The sequence below is a fragment of the Carcharhinus amblyrhynchos genome, chromosome 32 (assembly GCF_965287045.1).
Source record: "Carcharhinus amblyrhynchos chromosome 32, sCarAmb.v2.hapA, whole genome shotgun sequence".
Taxonomy (NCBI): Eukaryota; Metazoa; Chordata; class Chondrichthyes; order Carcharhiniformes; family Carcharhinidae; genus Carcharhinus; species Carcharhinus amblyrhynchos.
This window is the reverse complement of record NC_137355.1, coordinates 9085384-9105436: the sequence shown is the minus strand read 5'-3', so window position 1 is coordinate 9105436 and position 20053 is coordinate 9085384. Positions and strand designations below refer to the sequence as shown.

The 20053-nt window shown below is 39.3% G+C and overlaps 1 protein-coding gene across 2 annotated transcripts in view; it reads left to right on the top strand.

Moving 5' to 3' along the window:
- The first annotated feature begins 365 nt into the window (after positions 1-365).
- Positions 366-20053, top strand: part of LOC145360729 (fibrillin-1-like) — a 407592-nt gene continuing 387904 nt past the window's right edge. Inside the window, exons 1-4 of one of the 2 annotated variants that reach the window (XM_080216108.1) lie at positions 366-960; positions 4670-4752; positions 4907-5005; positions 17480-17575. In XM_080216108.1, the coding sequence (XP_080072234.1) occupies positions 767-960; positions 4670-4752; positions 4907-5005; positions 17480-17575 (472 nt within the window). In that variant the 5' untranslated portion in view covers positions 366-766. Of the gene's footprint in view, positions 961-2458; positions 2529-4669; positions 4753-4906; positions 5006-17479; positions 17576-20053 lie in introns of those variants that run through there. The other variant, XM_080216109.1, reaches the window with a different exon arrangement.

The following is a 20053-nucleotide window of genomic DNA, read 5'->3' as shown; positions in this document are numbered from 1 at the left end:
CTGCCCCTTCTTGACTGATTTCTGGACTCCCCGCGCCCCGCCATTTAAATCAATTCAAATGTGTGTGAGGTTTGATTGTTTGTCGAATGCCTGCCTGACCTGTCAAGAAAGCCACATCGACGGCCGCCCTCTCGCCTCTTCCCCTGAGGCTGGAGCCGCCCCTCGGCCCTCGAGTCGCCGCCTCGCGGGGCCGGCCGTTGGCGTTCCTGCCGCCCCGCGTGCCGGCCGTTGGCGTTCCTGCCGCCCCGCGTGCCGGCCGTTGGCGCTCTCGCGAGACCGGCGCGCGGGGGGCGGGAAGGGGCTTGACAGTTGGAGGGAGCGAGCGAGTGCGGCGCGAGCTGCTGCAGAGCCCAGTCTGGCGCAGCGCGAACTACATTGCAGAGCAGCGGCTGAGGCTACAAAAAAACCCTATAAATAACATAATATATCAAATATACATAACTTTTTGGTATAAAAAAGTCCACTCATGGTATTTTTTTCCCTCTCAACTGGATCTGAACGGAAAGTCTAAAAGTTGGGATTTTTTTGAACTTCATTTCCCCCCTCCTCAGTTTTTCCTTCCCCCGTCCCCTTATTTTGTTTTTCTTCTTAAGTCTCTCGAAAGTGTTTTGTTTTGGGGGGTGCAAAAAAATCCAATCGCGGTTTTTGTTCTTGCACCCCCCTCCTCCCCTTCCCTCCCCTCCCCTCCCTCAGCACTCGCTCACTGTCTGCCAGTTTTGGAGCACCGAGACGGGAGGGAGTCAGTCCAGCCCCGGCTGTTTGCACTATGTGGACACGGTGGCTGCTGAAACTTTCCGTGGTATTTACAACTTTCTTATCTGTTGCGGTACAGACAAGCGTAGGTGCGGCGGAGCAGAATCCCAGCGCTGATAAATATAACAATAACAACAACAACAGCAACCAGAAGACCGCAAATAGGTTAAGAAGACGAGGCGGATCAAGCCAGGATGTACTGAAAGGGTAAATGTTACTGTTACTGATTGGGGGCTTGTGTACATATATATATACTTAAACTGCAAAGATATATTCCTATTTTCCCTACTCTTGGTCTGTCCATCCCTTGCAAAAAAAGATTAAACTTCAGATGCGTATTTTGTTTCTCAACCTAGCCTGCGTTTTTCTGCAGTTAAATGTAGGACGGACGTCAAGGCAGACTTTTTAATTAAAAGCACGATGTTTTTCTTTAAAAAAAAACAGAAAGGGCTTGGCCAGTATGTTGCATTAATATTTTTTAACTTAGAAACCAGTGCAATGCTTTGCTGGAAGTGTTTGTTGCCAAGGGGTTTTATTTCGCCAAAGTAAAGACACTTTTTTAAAAAAACTGAATTTTAGTCGAAGACTTCATTTTCACCTCGTGATATACAAAATATATTTTATGTATCTATCTACCTCTGTATTTTGCTCCCCTAAAACCAGTGCAGAGACTCCTGGATGTGAAGTAGGGACGTGTAGGTACAGAAAGAGCCCCCCATCTGTACCTCTCATTCTCGCAAAATGTTAACCCTTTAGCAGACGCTGAAATGTTCTGCTAACATTGCATTTGCTTTCCATCTGGAACTTATTTGCATTTTTGAATTCTGGATTCGGTGCCCCAAGTACTTGCTGAAGCTCGATATCCTAAAGCAATACGTGAAACTTTTTCCCATTTTTTTTAAAAAAGCTTATTCCACCCCTTTCCGAAAGGTTGGGATGGGTCTGGGTCAGCCTTGGTGCAATTTTACTCACTTGCGAAGGAGGAAAAGACATTGTACCGCTTGCGCTGAACTTTGTTGCTTCCAACAGTTGTTAACAAATAGGCTGAAGAGGCTCGTGTCCCGATCAGAAGGGTTTGTTTTGTCCTAGGTCATTGTTATGATATCATTGCCGCTACAACTGTAAGAATTGTAATGTGCCAAGCGAAATATGTCCGAAATGTTTTTATTTGCACTCAGGTGTTGCGCATGCTGTTAGTGAATGTAAAAAGTGCAGACTGGCGCTTTTACCCAACTAGTTTGCCTTCATTCAACACCTGGGGCTAGGCAATGAAGTTGAAACAAGCGCGGTTGGGGGGGGGGGGGGGGGGGGGGGGCGGCGGAATACAGCTCAACAGGGTGACAGAGCAGCTGGGTTGCGGATTCCTTTTGAGCTATGGTTGCCAAAATTATATCAGTTTAAAATCAGGGAATCAAGACTACCCAACCGCTTCCACCTTCCCCCGCCCCCCCCCCCCCCCCCCCCCCCGCTTTTTGTTGGATCACATCTTCAACAGCCGTTTGTAATAGTTGCCTTGTAATGGTTTTGATCTCGGATTCTCTGGAGGTCTCGGGTGAAAAGTTGTTTTTATGTAACTCGCATAAGAATGATGAGATTTCTTTAATAACTTTGCAATTTGGGTGGGGGGAGTCGTTCTTACCATTTTTTCCAGCATCATATCATTCAAGTTGCTGTTTGACTACAAGTTTTTTTTTGTAAAGCTTCAGAAGAAGACACTCCAACCTTCTGGTGCGGGACTGACGCGTTGTAATGTATCAGCTGCTAAACCTTTTTATGTAAGTTTGGAATTCAGATTGCGTCTGAAGAAAGTTGGAGAGAACTTTATCCAGAGTTCTCCATTCAGTGTTATTTTGTTTTAAGAGATTTAAGCCTTTGGGGAAAATGTAGTATTAATGAGATAGCACTTTCAAAGAACTGGGAGAGCACTATGGCCGAATGGTCGTCTCGTGCGTTCCATAATTCTATAGTTTTATATGCTCCCTTTATAAAGGAAAATGCATTTTGGCTGAGTTTCGTTAGGTATTCAGGATAATCAAGTACATTCCACAACTAATTCAGAAGTATTTTACATATTCAGATATAGCAGTCAGTTTTCACTAACTTTCAACAATCATCAAATGGAAAGAATGATGAGTAATGTTGGTGAGGACACCAAAATTATCCTCTGTTCAAATACATGCACATGATTCAGCAGATGGGGCAATATCTGAACAAGCAGTAGTCTCCAGCTTCCTTGCAGCTGGAGTACCTCTTGAATACCTCTTTAAAAAGTAACAATGCTACCTAACTGTCAATAAGTGAAGAATTTTCTGATTGGGAGTTGTGAATGTGGGTTCCCCATATACATAATCTATGGCACAGCTAGCCACTAATGAAATGGAAAAAAAAAACTTGCATTTACATTGTTTTGTCAAGACCGCTGGATGTCTCAAAGTGCTCTACAGCCAAGAGAGTGCTTTTGAAGTGAGGTCACTATTGTAAGAAATGAGGCTGCCGGTTGTGCACAACAATCTGCCACAAACAGCACTGTGATATTGACCAGACAATCTGTTTTTGTGATGTTGATTGAGGGATAGATATTCGCCAGCGCACTGGGAATAACTCCCCTACTTTTCCTCGAAATACCATGGGATCTTTTGTATCCACCTAAGCGGACCTCTGTTTAAGATCTTATTTGAATGACAGCACCTCTGTCAATGTGGTGCTCCCTCAATACTGCACTGTAGCATCACTTTTGTGCTCAGCCCTTGGAGTGGGAACTTGAGAGTGCTATTAGCTGAGCCATATCTGATGCACAAATTGTGCAAGTTTTGAAAATAAACCCTTAACCCTTCAGTTTGTTTGAAGAAATTGCTTTATTTTTATAGAATGGTTAACTCTTTAAAACATATTTGGCATTTCACAATGCAATATTAATACTATTACTAGCAAAAAGCCATACATTCATAGATCATCCATGTTGTAATCTTTATATAGCATCTAATAAAAGGAGTCCAGGAAAATCGATTCATATCAAGTCCAAAGTAAGTTGAGCTATTTTGAGTCTGGGAATCTTTCACATTTAGTTTATTTATTTAGTAAAACTATGACATGTGCTTATGACCATTGCTTTATTTATGTTACAAAGCTTTGCGTAAAATTTTACAAACATAAAGTATGGAAGTATCTAGTTTTATCTTGAATATATATTGAACCTCCCAATAATTTACTACAAAAATCTAACTTTTTTTTGCACCACTATCAATTAATCTTAATGGAAAGGCAAATTTTAAGGCGTTTTATCATCTTGCTCTGAAATTCATTTCAGTAGTAGTTTGTCAGTCTGCATTCAGCTTTTTTGGGAAACTGTGCCTTTAGATTATACAGATTTTTAAAATCCCAACAACGTTGCCGACTATATTATTTAGGAGTCTGGTCGAAACAGATATATTGCAGTTGAGTTGGATCTTGTATTTTCTTTCATGTTTTGAAGTCTTGATATGTTGTTTTCCTGAAATAGGCATACTCTATAAGGGTGCTTTATTTTTGTGTTTTCAATACAAGTGCATAGCAATTAAATATATCAATGTCCACAAGACCCTTTTCTTCATGCCATTAGAACTATAACCTCCTTTTGTGACTTGGTAAGGACCTAGAACAGATGGCAAGTGGGCTCTTCTGATGGTGTATGAATGTAATAAAATTCCTTTGTCAGATATTTTTCAAGGCACTGGCCTTCTATGTATGCTTTTCAAAACCTGGATTAAATTTAAATGTGGCATTACCTGAGTTAGCCCAAAAAATTATTATGATAGAATTTGTGTTTAGGTCATGCCTAGAAGTTTTGATGCAAAAATCAACATAAAACATTCATTTTATTTAGGCATAGAAGTATTTTCATCTCAGATTAAAAGTATTTAACTGATTCTTTTTTTAGGCCAAATGTTTGTGGATCACGTTTCCATTCGTACTGCTGTCCAGGATGGAAAACGTTACCTGGTGGAAACCAATGCATTGTCCGTAAGTGAGCAAAATGAGATGCGGGTAGCAGTTAGTTGTAAAATAATGCCAGAAATCAAGCAACTTGAAAAGAAAAGATTGTTGAGTTTTTCACTTGTACTTTGTAATTTAAGAAAACACACTTAAATTAAAATACATCTTCTCCTCATTTCAGCAATTTGCAGGAACTCATGTGGTGATGGATTTTGCTCACGACCAAACATATGCACATGCCCGAATGGTCAGATAGCACCAACTTGTGGTTCAAAATCAGGTGAGTGCAATGCATCTGTTCAGGAAGAAATTAGGTTCTTCGTTTTTCTGTGGATATAACTAGTCGGGTTGATAAAGAGGGGTGAGTAGATATAGTATACTTGAATTTCCAATAGATATTTGATCAGGTGCCATACAAAAAGGCTAAGGGCTTTGGTATTGGTGGTAATGTATTAGCATGGATAGAAGATTGGTCAACAGACAAGAAGCAGAGATTGATATAAGCAAGTTAAAGGGCTAAATTGGCCTGAGGAATCAGCACTGGGTCCTCATATATTTGTAATCTATGTTAATGGCTGAGACAGAGAGTGAGTAACATTTTAAAATGTGCTGTTACATGGAAATGTAAGTTGAGGACAAACGAACATATGAATTAGGAGCAGGATTAAGCCACTTGGTCCTTTAAGCCATCAGTATAATCTCAACTCTACTTTCATGCCTGTCCATAATAACCTTTCACCCACTTGCTTGTCACGAATTTTCCCACCACTCCATAGAAATATCCAAAGACTTTGCTTCCACTGCTTTTTGAAGATGAGAATTCCAAAGACTATAAACCCTCTGACAGCAAAAAAATCCTCATCTGTGTCTTAAATGGGTGATCCCTTATTTTTTAAACAGAGTTTCTGACACTTGTTTCTCCCACAGGAGGAAACATTCTCTCCAGGTCGACTCTGTCAAGACCCCTCAGGGTCTTGTATGTTTCAATCAAGGACATCAAGAGGCTGACAGAATATTGTTTTCACCCCCTCCCCTTGATGGCCATCACTGGCATTCCCAGCTCCTCTGTCCACTCCTACCCACCACCACATCTAAATTAATCCACAGTGCCTCATGAGGCTTCCACTGGGGCCCTCCCCTTGGCACATGTTGGCACCACCAGATTGGTCTGTATGCAGTTTTGGCCTTTGTACCAAGGAAGATGTATTTTCTTCGGAGGCAGAACAGCGACAGTTAACTCGGTTTGTTCCTTGAATGAGAGTGTTTTCTTATAATGAAAGATGAGTAAACTGGATCTATACTTTCTTGAGTTTTGAAGACTGAGACCTTGAGATCTCATTGAGACCTTGATGATTCTGGAGGACTTGACAAGGTATTTAGGAACGTAGGTGGACAGAGGTTGCTTTCCCAACCTGGGAAAATCTAGAACATGGAGGCACAGTTTCAAAATAATAGGTCAATCATTTGGTACTGATATGAAGAGCGATTTCAGTTCTAAGTGTTTGTTCAGGAGGCTCCAGTAAAAGGTTCAGAGGCTTGTAAGATTGAACCGTAGCAGATAACTAGGAACACCTGGACCACCCTGGAAGTTCTTCACCAAGCCACTCACCATCTTGACTTGGAAGTATATCACCATTCCTTCGTGTCATTCAGTCAAATCCTGGAATACCCTTCCTAACTGTACTGTGGGAGACCTTGGACACTGCAGCAATTTGAGAAGGTAGCGCACCACCATATTCTCAAGGGCAATTAGGGATGGGCAATAAATGCTGACCTAGCCAGTGATGCACAAATCCCAAAATGAATTTTTTAAAAAAAGCAGGATGTTTACTGATATCACATCGTTCTATCCAAGGTATTGCCTTGACTAAGAGCTAACTCCATGCCTACCTCTGCACAGTTCCCTGCATCATCTTTGACTGCCGAGATCCCTTTCCATGTTGGCCTTGGAGGGAGTGCAGAGGAGGTTTACTAGGCTGATGCCGGAGTTGAGGGGGTTGAGCTATGAGGAGAGGCTGAATAAATTAGGCTTGTACTCGTTAGAGTTTAGAAGAATGAGGGGAGATCTCATTGAGACGTATAAGATGATGAATGGGATGGATAGGATAGAGGTGGAGAGACTCTTCCCGCTCAGAAAGGATAGTAGGACTAGGGGGCACAGCCTCAAGATAAAGGGGGGGCGATTTAGAACGGAGTTGAGGAGGAACTTCTTCACTCAAAGGGTGGTGAATCTCTGGAATTCTCTGCCCGTTGAAGTGGTGGAGGCTACCTCGCTAAATATTTTTAAGACGCGGGTTGATGGGTTTTTGATAAGAGAGGGGATTAAGGGTTATGGGGAGAGGGCGGGAATGTGGAACTGAGCCAAGACAGATCAGCCATGATCTTATTGAATGGCGGGGCAGGCTCGAAGGGCTAGATGGCCTACTCCTGCTCCTATTTCTTATGTTCTTGTGTTCTTATACTGTGGGTGGTACTGTTATCAAAGCCCAATTTGACTCTTGCTGTGTCAAGCACTCTTCTACAACATCCTCTCCAAGACTTTACTGAACATACTGTATAATCTTTCCTTACATGCTACCCTTCTCTCCACTGTTTCTGACTTTATATATTCAGGCAATTTGGATGCTTGACAATTTTCCCAGACCTTGTTTTGGTCACATTTGGAGAATTGATAATCTCAGTTGTTTCAGGCAAACTATGTTGGCTTGGAATTGAAATCAAAGTATTCTGAATTTCTGACAATTGGTTGATTCACTTAATTGTATAATAGAAGGCTTACCTTAAGAGATAAGGAGCAGCTCCTCTGTCCTGCCTCATTGTGCCTTCCGGGTTATGTTTGACCATCATCGATCATCGTCTCCCCAGACAATGATGCCCCCTCTTTCAGGAGCCCTGATCCAAACTTCATCCATTGCATAACTGGGATAGGTTTATAGTGTGTTAACTCCTATTGTAAGCGGAGCCTGTAATTTTCTGTAGGACTGTTCTCAATTCTAATTTTTTGGTAATTCTTGGCTGCCAAACCTGCGATGAATTTCTTGTCAATTTGGGAGTTGTGTGAAGTTTTCTGCCCATCAGAAGTTCTGATATGGCCAGTAAACATTGTAGCATGATTGATCTATATGTTAAAACTACCATTTGAAAGTCTTTGTTCTTTTTTCTTAAAAAGGATTTGATGGGCAGACTATTAAATTTTGAACACTTGGGGGAATTGGTGTGGTGCTGAAAGCCATAAGTGATAGAAAGTTCAGTGAAATATTCAGGCGCAGTTACTGGACAGCACCTGGCCTGAGATATACTTCCTTCAAGGACCTAACAGCTGTCTCTATGGCTGTTGTGTGTAACTGCTTCACTTGATCAAATGGGAGAAGTAGTCAACCATGATTTGGAAGGGCCTCTTGATTAATCACTAATTAACTCATTTCCAACCATTCCCAGGGCCTTTTAGGGAACTATGTGGGATAAGGGGCTCTGTCTGGACAAGTTCATGCAATATTCACATCTGGTAGTCGAGATCAGTTCTTCAATTTCCCTTGATATGCCCAGCTATCATGCTGCAGATTGGGCCTGTGCTCTGCACCTTGTAATACCCAGGTGGTTTTAGTAAATTTGTTTGAGAATCTCTGGCCAAAGGCAGACTGCAATGACCAACTGTTATATACTGCAGACCCTCTATCACAGTTGTGTTTCTGCTGTTCAAAACAAATATTTGATTTTCCCACTAGGCCTCTGCTGTGGCCACCATTGTTTACAGTAATGGCAGGTGTAGCTGGACTCACTCCTCATTTCCCAACTGCTCCTAGTTTGAAGTAGTTGGCAATTGTTAATTGGGAATATGATTTCAGCTCATTGAGCATGTGCTGCAGGAAGGTCAACTGTGGCCTTGGATAGTGTGCAGGCAGTCATTTGAATGTTGAACATAATGTTGTATCATATGCATTCACATGAAATGCAAACAGAACCTCTAAATTCTGGGGGACATTTTTGCAAGTTTCTTCTCATCTGACAGTTGGACCAGTGATTTGTGATTGGTTTGGATGGTGATTTCCAGGCCAAATATGTAATCAGGGAACTGTGAGAATCCTTGTGACAGAGAGAACTTCCTTTTCAATAAAAGCATGCCATAGCTCTGTGTTTGACAGTTCTCCAGATGAATAAAAGGTAACGTTACCATAGTCCTGGATGATTATAGGCCGCTCTCACCTTTGAGGGGGAGAGCTGACAGGTGGTGATTTAACCTGAGGATCACTACACCTCAGGTGAAGGGCAAAATTGAGAAGGTGAGCCTTCATGAATAACTTTAGCCAGTACAGGAATTGAACCTGTGCTGTTGGCATCGTCCTGGATCACTAACTGGCTGTCCAGCCAACTGAGCTAAACTCATTTAATACACTGGTTGAAGACATCCATCCAGTTGCTCCTGGAATAAAGCTATCCCTCGGCCTGCGGAGAAAGCATCTGCTGCCATGGTAGTGGGCAGGAATGGGTTGTAATGAGCACGGATATTGGGTGAGAGCAGCTTATCTTTGATCAAGTGGTTGCTCTTGGTGTGCATTCCAGCTCCATATCTGAACCTTTTTGAAAAGGTGCCATGGAGGCTGTGTGCAAGATTAGGCAGACATTTCATCCACAGGCTCACCATGCCAAGGAATCTTTGGAGATTTAGAATGGGTGATAGGGTTGGGAACAAGCTGATTGCCTGTCTTTCGTGAATCAGACATGATGCCTTTGCTGCTCACAAAATGAATAAAGGTATTGGAAAAATTACACTTCTCATTCAGTGTCAGCAGTTTCCTGTGAATGGCTTTGAACCTCTTGTGCCTCAATGTTGCACTGTGGACAGAAACATCATCCACGTGGCAGATGACACCTTCCAGGCCTTATGAAATGGCTATTATTATGCATCGGAAAGACTCCACTATCAAAGTGACAGCAAAGTGTAAGAGATTGATAGAGAATCTGCCAAATGGGGTGATGAACATAGTCAATAATCTCGAAGTTTAGTGGAAGTTGCTAAAAGCTGCTGTTAGTATTAAGTTGTGAAAATGTCACACTTTTGGAGAGCTTGACCAGGCTGTTTCTCTTGCAAGTGTCTTGTTGAACTGTCAGTTGACACAGATGCAAATGGAAGTTTCTAAACTGGGACTGTCCCGGCCACCATTATGTTAGAGAATGATGGGAAGATGAGCCACGTTTTGATCATTTCATCACTTGTTGCTGCACTTGCTTCATAAGTGGGTGCAGTATTTTCCATGATATAAACAAGCACATGGGCTTGGCATTGTTTCTCAACGTAACATTGTATGTGATATTCAGTCTCTCCAATCCAGTAAAAAGTTTTGGATTCATGTTCTTAATGTTAGGATCAGGCACTTTCTGGTCAACCCTGTCAATTTCCTGGAGCAAGTTGAGGTCGACTATGCCTAAGAGAAAATTATTGATTGTGGAATATAATAAATGTCTCCCGTATTAGTTTGTCTTTGAATCCAAGTGTGGCTTGCAATGTATCTTTAACTGAGAGCTTAATGCTGCCTATTCTGTACAGCTATATTGCAGGTGGCATTGGTATTGCTTCATCAGCCACATTTTTTATCCAAGAGGACTGTAACACTGACTTCTCTGTCCAATGTGAAATTGGTGAGGTGACTGTAAAATTCAGCATTTTGAAAGGAGAATCTAGGATGGTATCTCAGTCCTATGGACTGATTTGATCCTCCCCAAGTCTCGATGTCTTAGACTGCACAGCTTTCCAAATGTGTCAGTTGGTTGCAATTAAAATGCTGCACAGAGATTGCAAAACATTGGGCATGAAACAAAATGCTGCCTCTTGACTATAATAATTGTTTTTGTCACTCTGGATTGTTTTGATTGGTCAGTTTAAGGGGCAAGTCTGGTAGGTCATTTTGATGAATGGATCTTGGTGCAGACAGAGCCATTTAGGATGCATGGAAGTTTGGAGATGCAATGCACTCTGCAGATGCAGACTGTTGGTCTGTTGTCACCATGCAAAAATGGATTCTGTGTCTTTGTGTGTGAGAAGGTATGAATTCTCATTGACAGTTATGAGGTCGGTTGAAAGTTTGGCCAAGAATGACCAACAATTGGTGGGATTTGTCCTTTCCTCTTGTTTACCTCCGGTGATATTAATGTTGAGAATGCAATGTTACCTAGAATCACCTCAGCAATGATTACTGAATTGATCAGTAGCCCAGCGTTGACTATGGTCAGCAATCAGGAATACAGTGGGACTAGGCCCACAGGAATCAACCCAGGTGAAGGAGGGCTTTTGAGTCTTGTTCCATTTGATGAGTCAGCGTTGCCTTGTGCTTAGCTTGTGTACATCTGATCCTGTTGAATTTTAATTGGATTTTAAAAACATCAGTCAAGGAACCATTGATTTTGAGTATGAGGTGGGCCTGCAATTAGGTGGCCTTCATCAATATGGAAATACATTGGCTGGAAATGACTTGGGAAGGATGGGATTGGAATGATATGAATGCAGTGGGGTGCCATGAGAGGGTGGCATTTTGTGCTGGGTATGAATAACATGGAAGGGATTGTTGAGATGATGGCAAGGTGTGGGGGACTATTTTTTTTGATGCAACTTATTACTCAAAAGCCTTTTATTGTGATAAAATGAAGATTTGCTTGTTCTAAATAAAATAATTTTGGAAAAGCTGTCATGAATTAAAGTATATATCAGCATTGATTCCATCAATGATGAAGATGGTATCTTCTGATACTTTTGCTGTTATGAGATCAAAATCTTGGAACTCCCTTCCCAGCAGCACTCTAGGTGTACAAACACTAGACTTATGGAAGCTATTCATGAAGGTGGCTCACTATCACTTTCTTGAGGGCTGTTAGACATGAGCAAAGTACTCACTTAGCAATCCGTGCCTACATCCTCATGAAAGAATATTTTTTTCAAAAATAGGTCTGTGGCCTTCAGAGCCTCTGCACACTTAGATTCAAGGAAGAAGCAATTATAATGTTGCAAAGAAACTTTAATCCTAAACAAAGACTTTGTCAGGGAATAAGATTGGTAGCTAGAAAGCTGTTTGCTTCGAAGATCAATGTTGAAATTACAGCTATCAGACTTCAAAAAAATAGAATGTTCCTCAAATAATATTGAACCCATCATGTGCATTTTAAATTCAGGAGCACCATTCCCAATTAGACTTTCATTTTGATGACAAACAAATCATAGAGCCAGATTCTTGACAAAATTTACATTTGTATTACTAGGTCTGTTCTTACACACTAAGCTTTATGTTTTTTTCAAAATATTCTGTTGGAATCTTTGATGAAAGAATAATGAGAAATCCTGTATTTAAAGAAGTGCTGATGCAACCAAGATACACGTTTGACTGCAAATGTTTTATGGATCTTGGCTAGTTTAGCAGTAATTGACAACTTCACTTGAGGTCGCAATGAATTTTTAAAAATCATACAAGTGCGTTCGATAATTATTTTCTTGAGGTTGGGAACTGAAGCATATTGCAGGAAGGTGTCTTCCTTGCAATGCTTGTAGCAAAATCTTTGCAAGTAGCCTGTTATTTCCTTATACACTATATAAATACAGAGCAGATTGAATGAAGCTTTTTTTCTGTCTAAGTGAAGTAGCTAACCCGAGAGTGCTTGTTGTTGGTATTTAGTGCCCAGTATTTCAAATGCTTTATTTCCCAGCACTGGTGGTCAACTGGGGTATCAATAATAATGAGAATTATTGTTATTCTAGCTGGCCAGTTTTTCCATGCAACTGAAATAAATTCATATCATAAAATGTTCTCCATTGCAGTTAGTTTAATTTTTACTGCAGCACAAATTTCACTGCTCTAGTAACAGAATTACATTGGACAAACAACTGGCTTAAGAAAGTACAGAGATGTCTGCACTTGCGGTTAGTGGTAATATTTTTCTCTTATGTTAATTTGGAAAATACGTGTGAGCAAGTTTGAGAGCATGCCTCCTCAGCAATTCGAACCAAAAGAAATGTGATTACCTCCAGTATTTCCAATTCCTTTTGGCTTTCTGACAATTGAAAACATTCAATCAAACAATTTATTCAGGGTATTTTGTGAAGCTTTCCTCTAAATAGAATTGGGACCATGGTTTTATGACCTATCTCTGATCAGTGCTTATGTCTACAGCATCCCTTTGCTGGAGCTTCATCAAATACTCCTTTGGGTATAATTTGCACCATTCGTCAGGAACCCCATTTCCTCTTAAACTTGTTGTGATAGAGAGATGGGAGAAATTTTGTTTTGATACTGTGTTTACTGATATTCCAGCTGAGTTTACAAAAAGCACTTCTATCAAACATAAGTTGAGTTGAATGATGCCGTTTCAAAAGGTGTAAACTTTTGTTAGGAGGGCATTGTGCATTAGACTTGAGGGGAAATATGTTAAAAGAAAAAGAATAAAAACTCTACATTAGAGTTTTAAGGTTCAAGAGCAAGAAATAGGGGTTATCAAGAAAGTTTAGAGAAGTAGAGAACTTAGTGCATTGTTTAGAGAGAATTCCAGTGGATCGAAGTAGCTGAAGTCCTGCCATTTGTGGTTAAAGGAAGGACATGCACAAAGGCCATAGTTTGAGAATTGTCGATGTGAAAAGGAGCAAGTCTATGGGAAATAGGGTGTAGCAGTAAAGGGAATTGATGATTTGGGCAAGAAATTTCAGTTCACTGTACAATTGAATAGAGAATGAGGGTAGATCAGTTATAGTGGAGGTAATGCATTGGTATGATTTGATATGGTTTAGAATGCAAAGTTCTAGGGTGGCACACTCCCAAAAAAATTTCTAATGGCTTCAGGCGTGCAGAGTTTGTAGAATGGGAGTTTCGTGCTGGTACTGGGCACAGCCCTAGCACTCTGGCAGTGGCCAACTGGCACACTAGTGGTGGCCTATTGGCACTGCTGGGCTGTCTGGTGGCCATTGCGAGGCACTGCCCATGTGCCAGTTGGGCACTACCAGTGTGCCAGATGGACATACCACCTGGGGTTTCGTGGCAGCTGTGCCTCTGGCGTAATGATTGTGGCATGTCTCCACTAGTGGATACCAGCAACGATTCTCACCATTCTTGAGCTGCGCTCGAAGGCCAGAGACTTCCTCGCACTGGGATTTCAACGGGCTATGCAAAATTAAATGGTACTTTAAATATACTAATTGGACTTGTGCAAACTGAATTTCACCATTAGAAAGGGGCTGGGAGAATTGCAGACATTTTGGCACCGGGTACGAAACAAATCTTTAGGCTTGCATGCTATTCTTCGGATCAGCACGATTTGCTAACGGTGTGGTGAGTTCGGAGAATCAACCCCTAGAGCTTAGCTGAAGCTTGGAGTGGTATGTGGGAGATTGCCAAGTAAGATGATGGAGAAATTAAATCTAAAGATTACAAATTGGCTAATGCTTCTGCTAAAATAACAAGAATAATTTCATGCACATGTATGAAGTGTTTGTATGCCTATCCAACAGCATGATACACAATTTATATAAATTACTCCCATATATTTAATGGCAGATATATTAGCTATTTTGAAGCCTAATTTCATTAGAAGTGACTAATGATAAATCACAATTGTGTCTCATATTTGTCAGGTGTTTATTATTTATTTAAATTGTATGATCCCTATGAAATTCACCAAACTGAAATAACAAAATTTACTGAATGACCCCAATGAGAAAACCAATGGACAAGATTTCACATTTTGTACTTTTCCTTTAATTAAAATCAACATAAATTAAACATGAATTATCAGGCTAATTGTGGTCAATGTTATCTATAAATTAAATGTTAAAAAGCAAGTGCAATAAGGAAAGATCTTATAGATTTACTGGGCAGTCTGCTAAGCATATATATATATATATATATATGACACTGATTTCAGCCTAAAAGCCCTTCAAATCTGAACTTCAGTTAGAATTACAGCTGCTTTTCTTTGATGATTGGCTATCGTTGGATACAACAATTCTGAACCAACCTGAGTTCCTTGGACAGTCTTCACCAAAAAGGTGCACTTCTGTAGAACTTTCTCAGCTTTGTTCACAACAGTTTATCTGAACCTTCAGTAATAACTCTGACCACTACCAGCCATATTGTGCACTGTTAATCCCTTTCAAATAAATGAAGCAGTGCAATAACCTTATTTTTCTTTATCAGTATTCATAAATCCAGCCTTTGCATTAATACAGTTTGCCTGCTGCGCACTGCTGGTTATGAGCCCAGATGACTTTTGATTCACTTTCTGTTTTTTTTAGTTTTTCTAAAAACTTGAAGGTTCAGCTTTCCTTTCACTTAGGGTCAGACTCAAAAAATATGAATCGAGGTTAATGCATCATATAGAATATTTGACAAATGGTCTATTCAGACAACAGCTCATACATGCTCTGTCACTGGTCCTGCAAACGGTTGATTAAATTACAAAGATCTTTAATAGAATAAATTGCAAGAAAAATATTGGTTTGATGGCCAGATTTTAACAAAAGAGACAGGTCATAAGGTTAGGAACAACGAAGCTACTTAATGCTTTACTAAACCTGTACTACAAGAATTCCAAGATATTGGACAGGGTTCTGTGATGATTTTGTCAGATTGCTTACTGTGAAGTACTTTGGGACGTTTTCCTATGCTAAAGTTTCCTTATAAATGCAAATACTATTTTAAAATAAAAAAGAGGTCATTAAGATTCAATAACAGCCTCCAGGAGTAGCAAATTACATTGAGATTAGCTGTGTTATTAGCCGTGTTGGTAAGACCAATGGTGGGGATAGATTTAATCATTTGAAGGCTTTGGATCTGAAGGATAATTATGATCTCAGCACTATAAATGTAATAAATACACATCTTTGGCTTCTTCCCTGCAAAGCCTGTTTTATATTCATATTTCTGTATTTTGCAGAAATATATTTTAAAATATGCTGTACCACACACAAATTTCAATGGTTAACTTTTTAAAACAATGTGAACAATGAATAATTTTATAAGTGTAGTTTTAGTGCAGTTAGAAAAACTAATTCTACGATGAATTAGAAAATTTTAGACGCTTTGCTAAACAGGAAATGGTGCGATATGCACGTTTCATTTTTCTGTATTTCCTATGGTTATGTTAGGAACATTCATGTTTACATAAACAGTACTTCTTTTGAACCCATCATGTGACTTTTTTGCTGCAGCGTAACAGAGAAAAAATGCACTGATGTAGGAAAATGTGTGTTTTTGGCAGGAGACTATCAGTTGGAATTTAGCAAAGCAATTCGTGCCAAGTGAGTCCTGACTGTCTGCTGTTTGTTTGTATTTCGTAGTCCTGGGATGAATATGCTTTAATATACTAAAACTATAACTAACTAGAAATTTTGTCTGTTAAATCATATTATTGGGCTTATTTATTTCGTCTTAATTTTGTGATGTGGAATTAGGTTGTCACAAAATACATATTTAATGTAAGAAATTCTTGAGGTTAAATCTTTGCAAGATCAGTATCAGTATTGCAGATGTTCATGACTGATGATGAGGTTTATTTTGCTTGAACTGCTGAGGTATTAATTAAAGACTAATGGCAACAGTTTCCTTAGTGCTATAGGTGTCTCCTTAGTCAAGTTCCAGCTATTGGCTTTTAGTTGAACCAGAAATTCTGTTGCAAGTAGATACACAAAGTGAGTTTGCAAGTAGCATTGTGATACTTCAGGTTGCGTGAGTTATTGATTATTTTGAATTAAATGGGTATGGATTTAAATGATTTTATGATGCACATTTGTTTTTGACGATATTAATAAACAAAGTGGAAGGAATGAAACTTATTGCAAGTTTATTAATATACTCAAATTACGAATGAATCTGTTTTCACATCTTAACAGCATTAATTTTGGTTTATACTTGAGATTTTTTCCACATTTAGCCCTTCTCCCTAAGCTGCATAATTTGTAGCTTAGACCAGCAGGTAGGCAAGGGCATCTTCACAACCTTTGGCAAAGCCACTGTGTCACCGACTGGTGCGGAATGCTGAAGGTATAATCCAAGACAGATTTTTTCCTTTCAATTAAGTGTTTGATTGCTATTCAGTGGTGCCATCTACTTGCGTTCTGAAGAAGTGTGAAAGCTAATGCCAACTAAAACTGGCATTTATTATAGTGTTGACTATATTGTGTAAATATAACTGCATTCAGTACCACAACAGCACTTTCTCACTGAATGCTTCATGAATGTAAATACTCATCATGAGTGAAAATACTATTTTTTCACAACACAAAGTTCATACTATTCACCTAAAGATAATTTTTATTACATGTTCTATTTTGTATATTATTGCAATTGATTACTTCAATTTAAGAATAAAGGCAGATGTAACTTCTCAAACTTTTAATTAATGTTGACTGACTTACTGAACCCTAAAGCTATAACTGTGCCATACCCTTCTAAGTAAGTTAGTACAAGAATTCTATGTTTACTTTTGGAGCTTGTCTGGGAATCTGACCTTTTCAGTATACGTGTTTAGAAACTTTATCAATAGAGTTTATCAGGCTTATTTTAAGCTAATTGGTTCAGCTTTATCTTTGGTCACAGTGAATCTGTGTAGAGTAGTTACTTATCAGTATTGCTCAGTTATTCCAAAGCACACTTAAAGTTTTTCAACTTTTAAATCTGTAATTATTGTTGAATTGAAATTTTCTTCACTACGCAAAGGTTTGATTTGTAGACAATAGTCTAATTATTACTATACTAAATTGTATCCACAATGGTTTATTTTGCAGTCCAACAGTGCAACATTAGATGCATGAATGGTGGCTCCTGTGCTGAGGATCATTGTATTTGTCAGAAAGGATATGTTGGAACTCATTGTGGGCAGCGTAAGTATTGTTACAGATTATTTTTATTATTCCTTAAAACCCAGTTTTAACAAATTGTTTGCTATTATTTCCTTATTCACTGAGCTGTAATCTCATTTTATAGTACATTTCAAAATTAATGCAAAAGCATTGCTTTGTTTATGCGAATGTGAGGGACCCATTCTGATCCTTCTGCTTCTGTTCATTTCCAGAAAAGCATTTAAAAAAAAATTGACTGAACTTTTAATTCAGTACCCTTCAATGTACATGTAATCAACTATTTGAGTTCCCAATACATTTATTTACTTAAAATAGTCAGCAGGCCAGACAGCATCTGTGAGAGAAACAGTTAATATTTCACAATAAAAGCAGAAAGTGCTGAAAAATCTCAGCAGGTCTGACAACATCTATGGAGAGGAACAGAGCCAATGTTTTGATTCTGGATGACTCTTCGTCCGAGCCAGTGCTTTTACTTAAGTTACTGTTTCAGGTCAAGATGATTTATCATCTGAACTAGAAGATAGAAATAAATGTAAGCGTTTTTAAGTCGGTAGAAAAGGGAAGGGGTCAGGAACAACCAAACCGAAAGGAAGCTCTGTGACAGCAGAAGGCAGGAGAGATTAGATAAGAAAGGTTTCAAGATGATACAGCCAAAGAGAGTGACAGTGCATATAGTACAGAAGCAAAAGTAATGTCCAAATGAGGTGTGAACGCTGCATAATAACCATCTGAACATAACATGAAGGGAAAGACAAACAAAACAAGACCAACCCAGCAAAATTGAAAAAGATTTTTAAAGGGAAAAAAAGACAAAACAAAATGAAGACAGAGATTATGTACAAGGACATGGGGATAAGGCAGGGGAGTGGGATTAGATAGAATGCTGTTTCAGAGAGCCAGTCTAGGCTAATGGGCTGAATGGCCTCCTGCACCGTTATTATTTTGTGATTCTGTTAGAATCTAAAACCTACTCCTAATTCATACGTTTATGTAGAAAGTTGATCTCCTGTGTTGAGCCAGAAGGCTGCACAATGCCGTTTCAAAAAATAAGATGCTATGTTTTTATTTCTATTTCAGATTTCTAGCAAATGCAGTGTTTTGCTTTTACATTTATTACCTCATTTAATTTAATTATTAAGGCCTATGTTGATTTAACTTTTGAGATAATCTTAGAAAAATACATTGTAAACACTTTGCTTTGTCCCTATCTAATAAAACGTGGCATGCTCCAAGGTGACTGCCATTGCCTGTTGCTGAAAATATACAGCTAAGGGATGCAGAAGAATGGACAGGTGATCTGGATGCTGAGTTTTCCTGCCCTTGACATGTACTGACTACTTCCTACGATGGTCTTAACCTGTACTGAGTATTTCCCACAATGATCTGATTTGGGAATTTGCTGTCTTAGGGCTAAACTTTGGCAAAAACATTAAGCTTGTCCACACTGATTATACATCCAACCTTTAAGCACTTTGCTATTTTGAAATGGGAGCAGTAGGAGGCCATTTGGTTCTTTGATCCTGTCTCTGGTTAAGTAAGATTGTGGATGATTGATTATCTACCTCAATTTCATTTTATGTGCTACCCCCATATCTCTTGATTCCCTTAACACTCAACAATCTATCAACCTTGATGTTGAATACACTCAAAGATTGAACATCCACAGCTTACTGGGATACAGAATTACAAAGATTCACATTCTTTTGAATAAAGAATGCTTTCCTGATCTCAGTCATAAATGACCAATCCCTTATTCTCAGACTGTGGCTCCTGGTTGTTGACTCCTCAGTTAGGTGAAGCATCCTTTCAGCATTTTCCTGTCAAGCCCTTGTAAAAGTTTGTATGTTTTAATTAGACCACTGCTCATTCTTTTGAATTCAAGGGAATGTAGGAATAGTCTATTCAATCCCTTCTTAAAGGACAATCCCTTCGTCTAGAATCGCTTTAGTCAATGTTTGCTTTACTTCCTCTAAGGTAAGTAGATCCTTGGCTAAGGTGACAAACTGGATGCAATACTCCTTGTGTATGTTACCAAGGCCCAATATAAATATCATAAGACTTGTTTATGCTTCAATCCATTTGTGAGAAAGGCCAACATACCATTTTATTTCCTATTTGCTTGCTGTACACATGAACCTTATTTGATTATGTGGGACAACCCCTCTGTTTCTTTGCAGACTCTCTCTATTTAAAAATTATTCTTTTTTAAGTTTTACTTCAAAATTGAACTAACTTCACACTACTACACATTCCACTCTATTTGCAATGTTCTTGACCAATCACTTAACCTATGTCCCTTTACAGACTCTTTGCATCCTTTTGGCTTGCTTTTCCACCAAACTGTATCATCAAGCTTGAAGGAATTACAACTTAGTCTCTTTACTTAAGTTATTGATAAATATTGTAAATAGCTGAGGCCCAAGCATCACTGCTCTAACTAATTAGGGCTTTCTAACATGAAAATAACCCATATGCCTACAGTCTTCTGAATGAACTAGA